Source organism: Pseudoliparis swirei, chromosome 13 (assembly GCF_029220125.1).
Source record: "Pseudoliparis swirei isolate HS2019 ecotype Mariana Trench chromosome 13, NWPU_hadal_v1, whole genome shotgun sequence".
Taxonomy (NCBI): Eukaryota; Metazoa; Chordata; class Actinopteri; order Perciformes; family Liparidae; genus Pseudoliparis; species Pseudoliparis swirei.
In genome coordinates, this window is record NC_079400.1 from 2,315,767 (window position 1) to 2,333,371 (window position 17,605).

Genomic DNA, 17,605 nt, shown 5'->3' on the forward strand with positions numbered 1-17,605 from the left:
CAGTTTGGCCAGTGCTGTTGAGTGGACAGTAACAATGCTATCATTTATTTTAAGTAAAACTGCTTTTTAATGTAAAATAGTCACCCATAAGGGCTTGAAAGGTGTTAATATCGTCCTTCCTGGAGAACTATGGCTAAAATGCATTACAATATATTTAAATAGTGACACATTGTCATAAAATAAAACAAATTCAGATCAGTTTAAATATTGAAATGATTGTTAAATGTCAGACCTGATGCAACACACGTGTAACATTTCACAAATAACTATTTGAGCATGCACTGGCACTGGCACATCTTACCATGAATACCACTACCCTCCTTTAATCACTACTCCACTATTGAAGCATGACTGACTTACTTCTGACGGAGTACTTTTCTACTTAACAATCAAGTAACTTCTATTTAACCAAAGATTAAAGTGGCGTTGCCCTCACTCTGTTTTGCTCCGATTAAAAAGTCCTAATATCCAGATTTCTGACCATCTAACCCTCACATCCAGGTATGCATCCCACATGTTGAGGAAGAAGCCTCCCGCTCTGCAGACCTTCCTATCGCTGGTTTCCAGACGTGCCGGCCACCTCGTCCGACAGCAGTACGATGTCATTGTTGTGGGCGGGGGTCACGCCGGAACTGAGGCGGCGGCTGCAGCAGCCAGAGTGGGCGCTGAGACACTCTTGGTCTCCCAGAAAATAGAAACCATCGGTGATTCAGCGAGACGGTTCGCTCGTGAACATTTCTGTTCTTCTCTTTGTGCGTTGTAGATTTGACCGCACATGTCCTCCTTCTCTCAGGCGCCCTGTCCTGTAACCCGTCTCTGGGAGGAGTCGGGAAGGGCCAGCTGGTGAAAGAGGTCGACGCTCTGGATGGGCTGTGTGGGCGAGCCGGAGACTGGGCTGGCATCCATTTCTCCATCTTGAATCGCAGAAAAGGCCCCGCTGTGTGGGGCCCGAGGGCCCAGCTGGACCGGCAGCGCTACCGCGAATTTATTCAGGTATCTTGTTTGTATTTGTTTGTTTGTTTGTATTTTTTATTCAGTCAAGCAAATCAAATACAATACAATATTATCCTATAAAAAATACAAAAGAGAAAGACTGAATAGGTATAGGTAGAAGCAAAAAAATGCTTATAAATTCCTATCCTAAATTGAAATCAAAATAAATCAGAAAATTGAAATAAAATAAACAAAAAAACAACAATAAACAAGATAAAAAACAAAATATATTTATATATACTACCACATACATCTTCCATATTAATCCGTTTTTAATTACATTTATAACTCTCAAGGATATGGTTTAATTTTCCGTGTTTAGTATTACAGCTCTTTTTTTTGGGTTTGTGAATGAATTTGTAACTGTTGTTCACGATGTTGCTGCCTGCTGTTTCTCATTCAGTCTGAGCTGCTGTCCACTCCCAGGCTGACGGTGTTGGAGGGCTCCGTGGAGGAGCTGTTGGTATCAGAACCAAACCCAGAGGAGCCTGGACACCACAGAGTCACTGGGATACGTTTGGGTATGGGAACACATGTCCACTTTAACTATTTCATCTTATTTTGGGATTAGAGTGGAGATTAAATGAAGACGTCCATCAGTTCTTGCAAATACTGGCTAGTTTATCTTATCAGTTTAATAGAAAACCAAGCGGTCTAGATTACACTACTCTATACGTTCTTTAAAAAAAACTTAATTTAATTTAAACAGCTGATGGCATATAGTGTATCCTGAATGTACTATTACTGTGGTCAAGTTTATTTTTAATGAATTAACAGTGAGTAATACAAAATGGCAACCACTTACTCCTTTAAATTGATAAATTATCGTAAAATCCTTTTTCATCATCAAATTCTGATGCATTTTCATAATATGTTACACCTTGTTTTGTTCAGCTTTCTTAAATATGCATCTTTCTCCATTAAATGATTGTACATGTTCTAACTAAATTCTAAATATCAGGCCGATTTTTCTCTGGAGAAGCTGGAGTTCGTTGTTTGACATTTGATCTCTTACAAATGTGGCAACCATTAAAATTCATCTCGACTCGGTTAAACCTTCTTTTTATTTATTTATTCAATTTACTAAAAAACATCTGTTTTTCAGTTCATGATTTTGCACTTTTTTTGACAACTTCTCAGCAAATGGAAGCCACCCAATCTCCGCCAGCTCAGTGGTTCTGACTACCGGTACCTTCCTGTCTGGCTCCCTCTTCATGGGCCAAAGCAAGTCCCCAGGGGGGCGGATTGGAGACGCTCCATCGAGTGCTGGGCTCTCCCACACACTGAGGGAGAGGCTGGGGCTCAGGACGGGCCGCCTGAGGACCGGTACCCCTCCCAGGATCCTGAAGGACTCGGTCGACCTTTCCTTGGCTCAGATTCATCCCCCTGACAGCCATCCGACTCCATTCAGCTTCCTCAATACACACACGCGCTGCAAGGTAGAGTTCACGTTGCAAAGAGCACTCTATAAAAACATTTAGTTTCATCAACAAAACGCCTTCTAAATTATTTCCTTTTGTTTTTTTTCCCCCCCATTTCTACTTATATTCTGGAACTGTTGAATATCTTCTTCAGCCTGAGGATCAGCTGCCTTGCTACCTGACCCATACTACTCCTGGGGTAGAGAGAGTTGTGAAGGAGAGTCTGCATCTCAACTGTCACATCCAGGAAGACGCCAAGGGTCCCAGGTACACACACACACACACACACACAGCATTGTACATACCGTGTTCTCAGACTCAAAGGTAATAACTCCAGTCTTTGTATTTCACAGATACTGCCCCTCCATTGAGTCGCGAGTGCTTCGCTTCCCAGGCCGACGGCACCAGGTGTGGCTGGAGCCTGAGGGCGTGACCTCTGACCTCCTGTACCCTCAGGGTCTGTCGATGACCATGCCCCCTGACGTGCAGCTCCGCCTCATCAGAGAAATCCCTGCCCTGCACAGAGCTGAGATCCACACGCCAGGTGGGATCTGCTTAGTGAGAATAATCGATTTACAGAACATATAAAAGTGAGTTACACTGATGCGTTTGTATGTTCTGGTTCCTGTATGTTCCAGGTTATGGCGTTCAGTATGACTTTGTGTGTCCCACTCAGCTGAGCCCTGCCCTGCAGGTCAAAAGCACCCAGGGTCTATTTCTGGCCGGTCAGATTAATGGAACGACAGGGTACGAGGAGGCTGCTGCGCAGGTAGAGCTGCATTTTAATTCCCCCCCCATATTCAACAATTCAAGGTTCAAACAAACATTGCTGGTCATCCAGGATGCAGCGAGTCTTCTGCTTCTACTCCGCTCGACACATTCTGGACCCAAGAAAAATGTGCTCTGATGATTTCAAATGTCAGTTATTCAATTCCACATCGTCTCTGTAACTGGACAAGTAGTATTATTATTATGTTATTACACAATTTTGAAGTAGTGGAGTTTCACATTGCAGCTGAATAGCAGGTGATCTAAACGGTATTTTCCAGGTGTAACAGAATGCAGAATGATAAGCTTGTCTTTCTAGTATTACTTGTATTTGCTGTAGGTATCACTTGGAGGTAGATTCTTCTTCTTCAAGCAAATTTTGGACATTCAATTCAGTTTATTTGTAGAGCCCATTTTCACAAATAAGAAATGTGTCTCAGAGTGCTTTACAATCTGTACATAGACATCCCTGACCTTTGACCTCACATCGGATGTCTGTGTCCGTCAGGGCCTGTGGGCGGGGGTGAACGCCGCCCGCCGCGCTCTCTCCAGGCCTCCGGCAGCGTTGTCTCGGACAGAGAGCTATATCGGGGTTCTCATTGATGATCTGGTGAGTCGCGGCGTGACGGAGCCCTACCGCATGTTCACCAGCCGGGCCGAGTTTCGAACCTCGCTCCGGCCGGACAACGCTGACCTCCGTCTAACTCCGAAAGGTAGGCGTAGCGTCTGGGACTGCAAGAGGGGGGGGGGGGTCCCACGATGTGTTCTACTTTCTGCTTTTGAGTTGTTCTCTGAAGAGCGTTTTGCTCTGCCAGGGTTTGAGGAGGTGGGCTGCGTGTCCACCGAGCGCTACCAGGAGGCCGTGAGAGTCAGGGACAGTTTGCAGGATGCGCTGGCGGCCCTTCAGGCTCTCACTCTGTCCACCCAAAACTGGAGGAAAAAACTGCCCGACGTACATATTAGTGAGGTCAAGAACACTTTGCTGACGTGAGTGACGAACGTGTGGGATCGTGTCCAGCTCGTCTCAAGATTCAGTCAAAGAAACGGTCGACCTTTTTGGGCCCGATTGTTATTTTGTGGCTTCTTTTCCAGTGGTATGGAAGTGCTGCAGTACAACGAGGCGTCCTTCGAAATGTTGGCATCCGCCTTCCCAGAGCGCCTCTCACGTCACATGGAATTCTCACAGAGACTCAAGATAGAAGGTAAAAAAACTGATTTGAGCCTTTTGAGGCAGTGCAGAGGGATAACTGAGTCATGAAGACGAGGGGTTCTTTAAAGCGACCACGACATGGTCGATTCCCTCAATAAAACATGTCTCCTGTTGTCTAGCTGTGTACAGGCCTCACTGCAACCTACAGAAGAAAGAAATCGAGAGAATTCAGAAGGAGGAGAACATGTTTCTCCCGCCGGACATCGACTATTTATCTCTGCCGGTGTCTCTGTCCAATGAAGTCAGAGAGATTTTGGACAGAGTTCGACCCGCCACCGTGAGTAGAGTATTTGTTGCTTACGAATAACATTTTGTTATTTTAGACTCTTGGTTAAATGAGATTAATATATAAATACATTTATATCGAAGATGTATGTATGTATTTGTGTGTATATATATCTATTATTACCTTCGCATTGAAAATAACAATAATAATACATAACATTTCTATAGCGCTTTTCATGATTCTCAAAGACGCTTGAGGAAGGTTATGTTTTGATCGCCGTGTATTTATTTTTATGCGTGTTATTCGCATAATAAAAATGTGTTAAACCGAATCACATGAAATTTGGTGGGATGATTGGTTATTATCCGGGGACCATTTGATTAGATATTGGGATCGATCGGGGTCAAGGTCAAGGTCATGAAAAGGTCAAAATCTTCTTTTTACCATAGTGCGGTCAATTTTTATCCAATTGGCATGCAACTAATGCCAAAATGTTCATAATTCAATGCCCAATCTTGTGATATGCGAAGGTCTGCGCTCTACCGAGTGCCCGTTCTAGTTTTATTTATTTTCTTCTTATTTTTTCTTCTTTATTTGATATTAATTTTCAGATTTATTTGATTTTAATTTAGGATAGGAATTTATAAGCATGTTTTGCTTCTACCTAGAACTTTTCAGTCTTTCTCTTTTGTATATTATATAGAATAATATTGTATTTGATTGACTGAATAAAATACACAACAACAAGATGAATATGAAACTAATGCCACGCTTTTCCTCTAGCTGGGTGCTGCAACTCGTTTGCAAGGAATGACTCCGGCTGCCGTCGTCCAGCTCTTCAGCTACGTACGCCGCGCAGGACAAACAGAGAGGAGGACACACAGAAACAAACCAGACCCAAAGAAAGAGAGGACAGCGGAGCCGGCGGGAAGAAGTGCATCTTTACCTCCAGTGATATGATGACTCATACAATGTCTTGGAAAAAAATCGATGTATTTCTAAAAATGTAAAGAAGAATAAATTACGGTATTCGTTTTACTTGTGAAAATATACCTCTTTCTATTGTAAAAAGCATTACAAAAATCGAATGACATAGTAAACATATCAACATCTTCATCCTTCAAAACTTCGAAAGCGCCGTAGCTGCAACATCGTCAGCTGTGTGAAGAATTCTAATCCCGTTAGTAACATGACTGTGAACAGCGTTAAACTCCACGTGACCTTCTGGGCGCCGCTGACGACCACGTGCCCGTCCAGCTCGGCGGCGCCTCGAGTGAAGAAACCAAACGGAAACTTCCAGTCCGGCTGAGGCGAGCCCCTGGGGGGTTCTGGGTAAACCGTAGTGTCGGCAAACGTCACCTCAGTGGTTAGAGAGATAGGGGACGATGTAGGACACTGAAAAGAGAGAGGAGGATTTGGACATTTTCAAAGAAGAATTTCTGATGCTGGCCTCAGTGAGAAAGTATATTCTGTGCCTACCTTGACATTTTGACACTGGAATATGAATTTGGCCCCCAGGATGTAGTTCTGAGGAAGGTCGAGGAGACCCTGGCGGGCCCACAGGACTCGGATAGAGAGCGAGTTGGGGAGGACGCAACCCGATTCACATGTTTCCTGTGAGGGGGAAAAGAAATAAGTAAATTCAAGTTTCAGATTATTCTAAAAGCATAAGACTCAAAGTTCTTGACTCGGCTGTACCTGCAGGCTGACGGGACATTCCTGCGTTATGACTCTCGTCCACGCCGGTTGGGAACCAGAGTTCATGGCAATCACATCAGGGGCAGCGAGACCCTGCAGGATTCCGTATATCTGGGACCGCAGCTCTGAGCAGTCATTGGATGGAGAACTAAACGACACACAGAAAGAGACATGACGTGTGAAAGGGTGAATACAACTCACCATTGCATCATCATCATTCGTAAATAATACTCTTCCTGTGAGGAATGTCAGTGATAAGGATATGATAGAGGGCGAAGCAGGATGGTGTCCTCACCTGAAGGTGCAGCCGGTGATGGTGTTGTGTGCGAAGAGGATGGCTGCTCGTCTGCGGGGGTCAGAGGAACACAGCGCGCTCGGTGACACCCCCAGTGTGCTCAGCTAACTCAGTCAAAGAACCATGGTGCTAGAATGACGCAACGCAAGCTGGATAACTCAAACAACTAGAACGGGCACTTCGCATATCACAAGATTGGGCATTGAATTATGAACATGTTGGCATTAGTTGCATGCCAATTGGATACAAATTGACCGCGCTATGGTAAAAAGAAGATTTTGACCTTTTCATGACCTTGACCTTTGACCCGATTGATCCCAAAATCTAATCAACTGGTCCCCGGATAATAAACAATCATCCCACCAAATTTCATGCGATTCGGTTTAATACTTTTTGAGTTATACAAATAAATAAATATACGGCGATCAAAACATAACCTTCCGCACGAAGGTAACACCTTTAAGAGAGGTTCATGATGTGTGGAAGGATACAGGCTTCAAGTCTCCATCAAAGCGACCGACGACAGGGGATCCCACTTTCAATCCGACAGCCGGGATTGGACCCCCTGAAGTTGTTCTCGGGGTTGCCAGCTGGGGGAGAGACATCGCGTTGGAGCTATTTAATTTGACATTTGTATTTAGGTTTTATTGTAATGTAATATTGATTATTTATTGCTTATTTAGGTTATATTTTGATAAGTTAGTTGTTTCTTATGATAGTTGTGGTTTAGTTTAATATATTTAGTTTTAGGATTCACTGATTGGGTAACACTGGGCACCTGTGGTTATATGTAGAGGTGGGTGGGCACAGGACCAGCATGCACCTGGGTGGCCGATGGTTTTTTAACACAGCATCAGCGAAGAGTGTCAGCGTTTAGTTTGTTTGGAAAATAAATGATCTAAATCAACATACCCAAATGGACATTACTTTCTTTTGCCTGCGTCAAACTCCGAAACCCACGGCGCATCAGTGGCAATTTAAATGTATAGTTTTGTTTGATTTCGAAGGACAAATGGCCACGACACATAGTATTTATCTTAATGAGTGAATCCATACAGGTGTTCATTCAGTGATGAACTCTGTGGCTTTAAGAGGCTACCTGGAACTTCACAGAGTGCATCTGCAACAGCAACTGATTTGGATCCACGTCGGCTAAAACCACATTCACTGTAGCAGATGTGACTTCCCCTCTGCCGGTGTATCCCACGATAAACTCCACCTGCGGGAGAATCGGGAACAGTTTGTGATTCAGGAAACAATTGTGAGGGCAGAAAAATAATCTTTAAAATGTGTCATCTCCTCACATTCGTCACCACATTGAGACACGAGTCGTTGAGTTCACTTGGAGCAGGCCAGTCAGCCAGTGGAGTCACTGGGATCTGAAACAGGAGTTAGCACGGCACCTTACTTACTGGAAGAAAAAACGGTCTTTAAATGGCATTCAATCTTTATTATATCACGATAATATAAGTATTTTAATGCACACACTGATCGCTGGAGATCCTGGCAAACTCAGCACTTTACTTTATTTCCCCCCTGTATATTTAGCATTACTATTATTATTTAGTTTTTAGTATTGTGTTTTATATTTATTTTCATTGATGCTCTTTTTTTGATGCTCAGGATCAGTGCTGTGATTTTTGAAATGTCCCCACTGCGGGACAAATAAAGGAATATCATATCATATCATACAAAGGCTGATAACTTGTTTTATGTCAGTAAACAACACCTAACTAGTTCATTATTCATGCTCCAGACTCTTTTTGTACATGCAGTATAAGGGATGCTGTTTCATTCTCAGACTTGTGCTTTACGGCATGCAGGAGAAACCCTGACCGCTATCGTTGGCAGCTGAAATCGAATGCTGACTCGTGATGAACTTGGGCAGAGGCTGTGAAGTGCAACATGAAAGTGCTCCTGCTAACACCATGCACGGCTTCAAGCTGCGCGTACAATCAGTAACTTACCAGAAGGTCTGACACTTGTGCCGTCTCAACATTTGGAATCTGTAATACGAATATCGATGTTAGCCTATCTGCTGTGAGATTCTCGTCAGTATTTAGATATTTGCTTTACATAAAAGCATGCAGACTCGATGACCTTGATCAGGCTCATATCAGAGAAGTAGGAACGGGCGTTTAAATTTGGATCCGTGGTGCACGACTCAGGAGTCAACATGCGGGAACAGGACAGAGACGCAGACCTCAAGAACTCTGTGGAGGAAAACAGAAGGTGAGTTACAGAGTTTAAATGGTGGTGATATAGAAGTGCAATATACTACGCATAGTAGCAATATTTGATAAGAACACAGCACAAATATACAAAAGAAAAAACCTGCAGATTGGAGATCCTTTAGGGAGATAAGAGGGTCTTATAGCAAATTAAGGTATTATGTATTTTATGTCACTGGTGCTCTGAGAGAGAGATGTGAGAAAGATATTGCTCATTCTTCAAAAGGAAGTCCCTGACACAAAACAAGATGGCATCGAGAGGTCTGGATTTGAAAATATTTGGGGAATCTCCGCTACACCGCGATACGCAACTGCTTCGCATTCTTTTTATTTGGTGTGAACTCACTTGCAGGGTTGCTGTTCATGCAGAAGGCTGCAGCAGTGCCTGGAGACGGCTGGCGAAGGAGACCCCACACGGTCGAGTTGGAGAAATATGTCTGGATGACATCATCAACCTACAAGAATGAGTCTTTTTTTTAAACGCATTTCCTTTCATAAAGATATTGTCATTTTAAAAGCACATCACTTTTAATACTTTGAAAAGAATATTGCAGTTTACCCTGTAGAAGGCTCTGCTGTGGCGGATGCTCGTCGGTGCAGGTGGTGAGAAGCGGTACGAGTCCCCTAAAGCCGGATACTGCGGTGGAGCTTGGAGGGACTGGGGTGCACCATCTGTGAGGGGATGCAGATGTATAACTGCATTAGTTCAAAATACTTTCATGCTGCTCATTGTTAGCTCTTAAATAATTAGTTGTTAAATAATCAGCTACTTCAGCCACCGGCTGGTTCCTCCCCGGTGTCTGAGGAGAGGAACCACAAGTCCTTCAGCTGCTGTCAGGCTGCACAACTCAGTGCAGCAGATCAATGGAGATCCTGGCAAACTCAGCACTTTACTTTTTTTAAATTTTTTATATTTAGTATTTAGTATTAGTATTTATTTTTGTAGTATTGTGTTTTGTGTTTTATATTTATTTTCATTGATGCTGTGATTTTTGAAATGTCCCCACTGTGGGACAAATAAAGGAATATCATATCATATCATATATATATATATCATATCATATCATAGTGATTTCCCTGGTTACAGCACTAATTATTCTGAATTCATTAGAAATCAATATATTCTTCCGCCGGAAACTAAAAACGCATCTTTTTCGACTATATCTGGATTAAAACACAGATTAGCACTTCAGTGGCTCTTAAATGGCTCTTACTTATAGTATTACTCATGTTATTACTTATGGTATTACTCATGTTATTACTTATGGTATTACTCATGTTATTACTCATGTTATTACTTATAGTATTACTCATGTTATTACTTATAGTATTACTTATAGTATTACTCATGTTATTACTTATAGTATTACTCATGTTATTACTTATAGTATTACTTATAGTATTACTCATGTTATTACTTATAGTATTACTTATAGTATTACTCATGTTATTACTCATGCTATTACTTATGGTACTTTTGTGATTCGACTTTCTTGAGGAAATGTTACTTTCTGTATTCTTGTTGTTCTGAGTTTGTACTCTTGGTTGATTCACTTATTGTAAGTCTCACATGTCTTCTAAATGACATGTCATGTAATAATGTAATGTAATATAATGTAATGTTATGTAATGTAATATTCGTATTACTTCTACTTACCCTCAGGCCTGACACAATACATGGTGTCAGTCACAGTGACAAGAGACGAATCCACATTAGCCGTGAACATGAGCCACTTCTCAATGCAAACTCCTGATCTGTGAAATAAAAACAAAAAAATATTGTAAAAACTAAACTGTTTTATGTACAATATACTTTAGAGCATGTGTCGAAGACGTACATGGCTTTCTGTGGACATCCGGTGAAGACAGTACTCAAGTTTGCAATGCCACAATCGACCGTGTCGCAACAGCAGCCGATGTCACAGAAGTCGTCCGTTAAGTCACAGACACAACCTGGAAAACAAGAGACAGGACTCGAGTTCGTCAGTCAGGACAACTTACAGCTTCAGGTTGGTGTAAATGTAAAAGTGTCATTGGTTTAACAAGAGTAAGATAGAAAACAGTCAGTCAGATCATTTAGAATCGTAAGCTATGTTTACTGTACATACACTATAGTTGTAAAAAAGTCTTTATAAAAATACATGTTTTTGTTCCTTGTTGGCACATTTTTAAAAAAGATTGTTGTAATTAATGCAAATATTGGAAAAACCAATAAAGTAAAAGACTTAGATCTAACTGGAAATAGCCAGGATATTGAAACTGTACACTTTAATAAAGAAGCTTTAATGAAGAGGATCTGACATACACCACCGTTCAAAAGTTTTGGGTCATCCAGACAATTTCGTGTCTTCCATGAAAACTCACTTTTATTTATAAATGAATTGAAAATTGAATAGAAAATATAGTCAAGACATTGACAAGGTTAGAAATAATGATTAATATTTGAAGTATTAATTTTGTTCTTCAAACTTCAAGCTCAAAGGAAGGCCAGTTTATAGCTTATATCACCAGCATAACTGTTTTCAGCTGTGCTAACATAATTGCACAAGGGTTTTCTAATCAGATATTAGTCTTCTAAGGCGATTAGTAAACACAATGTACCATTAGAACACTGGAGTGATCGTTGATGGAAATGGGCCTCTATACACCTCTGGAGATATTTCATTAGAAACCAGATGTTTCCACCTAGAATAGTCATTTACCACATTAACAATGTATAGAGTGTATTTCTGATTAATGTTGTCTTTATTGAAAAAACAGTGCTTTTCTTTGAAAAATAAAGACATTTCTAAGTGACCCCAAACTTTTGAATGGTAGTGTAGTGTTAATCAATAGTTTCTCAGTATCAGCAGCTCATATAACAGGCAACTGTCATTACCCAACAGAGAAATTGCAAATCATTTTTAAACTGACAAATACAAGATAGTTTATATACATATGTTCTTTAAAGCACAGTGGCTTGCATTCCTAAGAGGACCCTGAACTACAGGCTGGGCAGGCGTTGAGCTGCACGCATTGATCTGGTCTGGCTCGCAGAAACAGCCGGAGATAGTTTGATGGATCAAGTCGAACCTGTTTGGACAAAGCTTCAAAACAAAAGACTGATGCCGAGAGGAAACACGACAGGCCGACTACCAACTCTTCATCCACTCATCTTCATTGTGTTGTTCCTGTGTTTTAATTAGTGTGTAATGATTCCTTCTGGTCACATGACATCTATTACACCTGTCCATCCTGGAGAGGGATCCTCCTCTGTTCTCTCCTCAAGGGTTCTGACCTTTTACCCTGAAGGGTTGTTTGGGAGCTGTTCCTGATCCCATGTGAGGTCAAAGGTCAAAGGTCAGGGATGTCTCTGTGTACAGATTGTAAAACACTCTGAGGGGAATTTAAAATTTGTGAAAATGGGCTCCACAAATAAACTGAATTTAATTGAATTGAATGACACAACAGTACACCTTATTTACCCTCTAACGTCGCCACAGGTTGGGCGGTGGATGCAGGGGGCTCCTCGGGGAAGACGGTGGGAGCCTCGGACCCAGTCGTGGTTGCTATTGAGTCCAGAGTGGAGTTCAGAGTAGAGTTCAGAGTAGAGTTCAGAGTGGAGTCCGGGGTGGAGTTCAGAGTGGAGTCCGAGGTGGAGTCCGGGGCGACCGCCTCACTGCCGTCCAGGCCCGCTGTGCCGCCCGGAGCTGGGGTAGCTGAGCTGAAAGGCTCCCCATCCACAGAGCTGGGAGTGACGCTCGACGTGACCCCTGCATCTGTGGCTGCCGGAGCCGAACGTCCACACAAGACGAGACATATCTGAAAGCAACAAAACCACCGGCGGGAATTCATTTCCTCAAAGAGACATGATAGATGCAATGCGAGTAGCGAGCTGGTGAGATAGCAAGCTAACGTCGCTCGTTGCAACTTCACACACGTGAATTCTTACAAAAAAAATATAACGGCGGTGGAATAAAATAAAATAAATAAAATCAGCAACTCAGAACAAGTTTCCCCATTGATGTATTTCGCTATAACAGTAAATATTAGTGAACACTAAACTCGAGATATAAAAATTAAGGGCAAGCTTCTTTTGGTTGCTAAGGAAGTTGTCATAGCGACTTCCGGTCCGAAGATAAGATTACCGTAAACCCGTCAAGATGTTTTACGACACATGTTTTTCATGCACTGGTCAATTTAGAGATTTTTACTATAACATGTCACATTCAAAATACAGATTTAGGTTTTTATTTTACAACAATTTGTGTCTGTAGATTTAATCCAAATCTCCAAATGTCTTCGTAAAATATGCAGCATTAGCATATTTAAATATACAATTCAAGATAACTTAATTGATAATATCCATAAGTAATAATACACCAATAAAAGAAATGTCATATTGTAAGTAATCAACTAGGAACGTGTAATGGTGATATATAATCGTTCATTTATTTCCCTTCCTTTTTACAGTATTTTCTGATTAATCGAGTGATAAACACAGATATCAAAAATCCACTTTGGAAAAACTTTTGCCTGGATGTCAACTAAATTAAGAAACAATGTGTATCATAGCTTTAATTGTATATGTGTTGTTTAGTAACTCAGCAATGGTGTCCGGAGCTACGCTTTTATACAAGCCATAGCATTTACTAGCTTTTGACTTAATGTGTATAATATTCCGAAATACATAGACTTTTAATTTGACTATCTGCAATAATGGTTGAGTTGAATTGTTTCCACTTCACTCCCATATCCTATTTACCCTCAGGGATTTGTCCCCATAATATCAACTTCAACAAATATATCAACAAATCAGTTGTGCGACTTTCTACATCATAATAGTTTATTTGAGAAATTTCAATCAGGATTTAGAAAACACCACAGCACCGAGACGGCACTGGTGAAAAAAACAAATTGACCTCTTAGCAGATAAAGGACTCCCTCTCTCTCTCCTGGTCTTGACCTTAGTGCTGCATGCATTCATTTGACCCATGACATCTGTTACAGAGTTACAGAGACTGGAGCAGTTTCAGGCACTGCACTAATTTGGTTTAAATAAATTTTATTTATCTTTTCGATGTCGTTGTTTGTTTGACCGTTAAACTACGATGCAACGTTAATCACCAACGTTAAGTTTCCACAGGTTTCTGTGCTTTTGTTTTTTTTATTTATATTACTTTATACATTATTATCACCAAAATTCCGAAACAACAAACATACTTTCAACTTTATATGCTATGAATACGATACTACCCAACTAACGAAGAAACCAGGAGAGCAAAACTGTTCAAAATTCAAGCATGTCTTAAAAACATAAAACATGGATGACCTGCAACTTGATGTTAAAAAAAGACAAAGAGAAAATTTTTTTGATCAATTGGCCAGAGATCAGAGATGATTTATGTTCTCTGGATAGTGTAGCCCTGGCACCCTGCATCCAACACCACACATGTAAACTCTTGGCGTTATCTTTGATTCTTGATGTCCTTTAACTCCCACGTAAAACAAATCTCAAAATCTCATCATCTCATCTCTATTCTATAAAAAAAATCAAAACAAATCTGTCCAAAAACAAGATTAAAAATGTTCTCGTTACTTATAGTTATTATTGCTGACGATCTATTAGCAGGCTATATAAATATAAATCTTATCTCTATCCCATGATCCAGAAGTCAGTTGATCCAAGCTCAGACTAAACAAAGAGATCACATCAGAAATGCACTCTGCACTGGGCACTGGCTCAGTAAAATCAAAACTTCTTCATCAAATCTTTCTTAAAATTATTCTCTTTCTCTTCTTAAGTGATTTAAAGCCTTCTCCATCATGCTTAGAGCTATTGTATCACTAGTCTGCTACGCTACTTCACTACCTAGACTCTTTGCGGAACTACTTAAAGTCTTAATGGGGCCAAAGCCTTTGGTTATAGAGCTCCCTCTTTATGGAACCAGGCCCGGGAATCAGAACCAGCAGACACAGTCACCTGTTAGACACAGTAGACTTAACAGAGTGAGTAGATTTAGACCTTCCTCTTGACCTGGTATATAGTTAGGGCCCTGGCAGGTTTATTGATATCTTCTACTGTCTTATAGCTGGATGAGGACTTATGAGGGACACTTATTTTTGCTCTTTTCTCTCTTCTCTTTTTTCTCCTCCTCATCTCTCAATTTTTTCTCAATAACTCTTGACTCTCCTCTTTCTCCTCAGCTCGTTTTTCCTTGACAATACGCTGGGGTCATCGGACCCTGTCCTATGAGATCCTGGTTCTGGCCTGCTGATCATGACTGCTGGGCTGATCCCTGCTCCTCTGCCGCCGCCCTCCTGTCCGCCAGACTCCCATCCCCTCTCCCCCCCATCCCCCCTCCCCTGATGGATCGACTATGAACTACTTATGCCTACTATGAACTACTATGAATTATTCTAACTCTATTCATCATTATTTTCTGTGTATTCTCTATTCTGTGTCCTTGTCCATCACTCCATCCTTCTTGCCTCTTTCCTTGATCCTCCTCTGGTTGCTCTCTTTTCCCCTCTTCCTTTTTTTGGTTTTGGGGGGTTTGGGTCTTTTTTTGGAGTATGCAGGGAGGTTTTGTGTTAGGGGATGTGTACAGATTGTAAAAATTTGTAATAAGAATTGTGAATTGAATAAATTTAAACTGAATTACTGAAAAAAAATGCAATGTATGTGCTCTAGCTTTTACTAAAACTCCTTAGATATGTTGTGCTTTTCAAAATGCATCCATCAACAAGGTTTGATATAGGACATACAAAACAGTGGCATACAAATGGGGGAGCTAGCAATGAGCAGATTTTCCTCAGCTCCAAAACACCTCATTTAAATCATAATTTAGTTGAGTTTAATATGCAAATTAAGAAATTGCTCCGAAAGAAATGTGCCAAAGCAGTTATCAACTAATTAGGTCATACAGTTATTTCGCTGTGAATCTTTTTCTGATGCCTCCTGTCTCTGGATCATACAGAAGTATACGGTGTTGTGTCACAGTTTAATTTAACCTTGCACAAATCAGGGAAATTGGTGGAGGAAAAGCAGTGCCCCTGTGTGGTCAGTGTACAACCACAATGTATCGGTCATGTGAATAGAAGTGTGTTTCTGTATCTCCGTCCCTTTACCTAAATATATGTGGAAAGTGGTGACCCCGAGCATTAAGGGTATCAATCACAGCGCAATGCCAACAGCAACTGTCTCAACAGATTGCCTGCTGTCTGTGTCGTCTGTGTACATCCTGCCTTCATTACTCCTGCCTGATCATGTCAAATGTTAAACATGATGTCATAAAGACAACCTGGTGAGCTACTTCTACTTTGATTGTCTGGCCCAGCGTGAAGCAGAACCCTGGGAGGGCTACGTGTTCAGACAAGGAGTAGATTCAATCACATTCCTCATGGCCTCCAATCAAACCGATGAGATATTATATAGATAATATATATTCAAATACTTAGAAAGCTTCAGTGGGCATGAGGTTAATACCCTTCAAGGCTGCAGACTGCAGTGAATACCAATAAGAGAAAGTTTTCCTTGATTTCATTTGTATTCTTTGGCGTTGTTCCTGCTCATTTACGAGGTGAGCCCTTTGCAAAATATTACTTTGCACCTTTATTAACTGATCACATCTAAACGTGCAATTTAAATATAGATCCTGAACATATTCGTTGTCACAAACTTAAAACTAAAGGCTATTTGTTACATTTGTAATGATTAAGATGTATCTTGAAATTAAAGAAAGAAAAAAAGATTGTACAAGATATCGTTGAACATGAAGAATAAATGAGAAATGCAACGAGAAAGGGAAACAATTGTAAATATCCTATAGGCTCAAATCAAACAGATGAAGGCTAAAACTAACATGAATTATTGCTTTTGCTACACATTCCCCTGCAAGTTCCCAACTCATAGTTTAAAATAAAGGTTGACTGCCAAATATTTGAAGTCTCAAGCCCAACTGGAGACAGTGGATAGAAAACCGGTGATGATTTAACAGTTTCACCTGAATATTAAAGCTGTTTATTGTTCAGCTTTGTCAAATATATATTTTATACAGTTTGCAGTTGGCTGAATAGGGAGCCCTTTCCAGCTGCCCTCTGGTGGTTGCATGCCATAACAAGAGCCTCCAGTGTCTCTATTGACCAGGTTCTGAACACATGATTAACTGGTTTGACTTTACAGATAAAAAAACAGGATTTTTTTCACCTCCAACATAAAAAAGAAAAGAAAATTCTCATTAGATCCGAGCAGATAATTAGCGCTGAGCATTAAGATTGCATTCTGAGATTTACAATGTGTCTTGCTGTAAACAGACCTGGCTGTGTGAGCTTCACACAATGAGCAGTGTGTTGGAGACTGTGACTTGTTCCCGCAGCTTCTCTCGTGATTGTGGAAAACAAACAAGAACATTCACCATCACTTTCTGTGTTGACCTTTAAATGGCTCTGATTCGACTGATGTTTTCTTTCCTGAAATCCTCGGGTTGAGCTGCATTTCAGCCAAGAGGGACAACAAGTGAGCTCCCAGATGTGAACGTGTGGAAAGACACAGATTTGAATCAGAAGAAGCATCCAGGGATTAAACCTGCATCTTAACAAGTCATGGACACACTCATGTTGTCCTGTGATGTACAAGAGAAAGAGACTGCTTTCTTGAATCTGCTTTCATCTCATTTTAGAAAAATTTGGTGAAAACTCAAATGTATATTCAATGCAATTTTTTCAAAAGCGACTCTCTGAAGATGAACATTCTCAGTAAAATGATTTAGAAATGAAATAACT

At 40.9% G+C, this 17,605-nt stretch overlaps 2 protein-coding genes across 2 annotated transcripts; one reads left to right on the forward strand and one right to left on the reverse strand.

Annotated features, from left to right (window-relative positions):
* Positions 1–501: 501 nt before the first annotated feature.
* On the forward strand, positions 502–5,656 carry mto1 (mitochondrial tRNA translation optimization 1). Its single transcript, XM_056430572.1, has 12 exons — positions 502–704; positions 794–993; positions 1,397–1,514; positions 2,134–2,432; positions 2,569–2,681; positions 2,768–2,958; positions 3,053–3,183; positions 3,691–3,895; positions 3,998–4,169; positions 4,275–4,384; positions 4,512–4,669; positions 5,402–5,656. Exons 1-12 carry the CDS (start codon positions 515–517, stop codon positions 5,576–5,578), a joined length of 2,064 nt encoding a protein of 687 aa, XP_056286547.1. The 5' UTR covers positions 502–514; the 3' UTR covers positions 5,579–5,656.
* Positions 5,540–12,896, reverse strand: LOC130204069 (tectonic-3-like). The gene is made up of 14 exons (XM_056430574.1): positions 12,307–12,896; positions 10,681–10,795; positions 10,500–10,597; positions 9,402–9,514; positions 9,189–9,297; positions 8,712–8,824; positions 8,579–8,617; positions 7,916–7,990; positions 7,711–7,830; positions 7,103–7,201; positions 6,612–6,715; positions 6,317–6,464; positions 6,098–6,232; positions 5,540–6,013 (listed from the first exon to the last, which is right to left on the reverse strand). Exons 1-14 carry the CDS (start codon positions 12,674–12,676, stop codon positions 5,732–5,734), a joined length of 1,920 nt encoding a protein of 639 aa, XP_056286549.1. The 5' UTR covers positions 12,677–12,896; the 3' UTR covers positions 5,540–5,731.
* Positions 12,897–17,605: the final 4,709 nt, after the last annotated feature.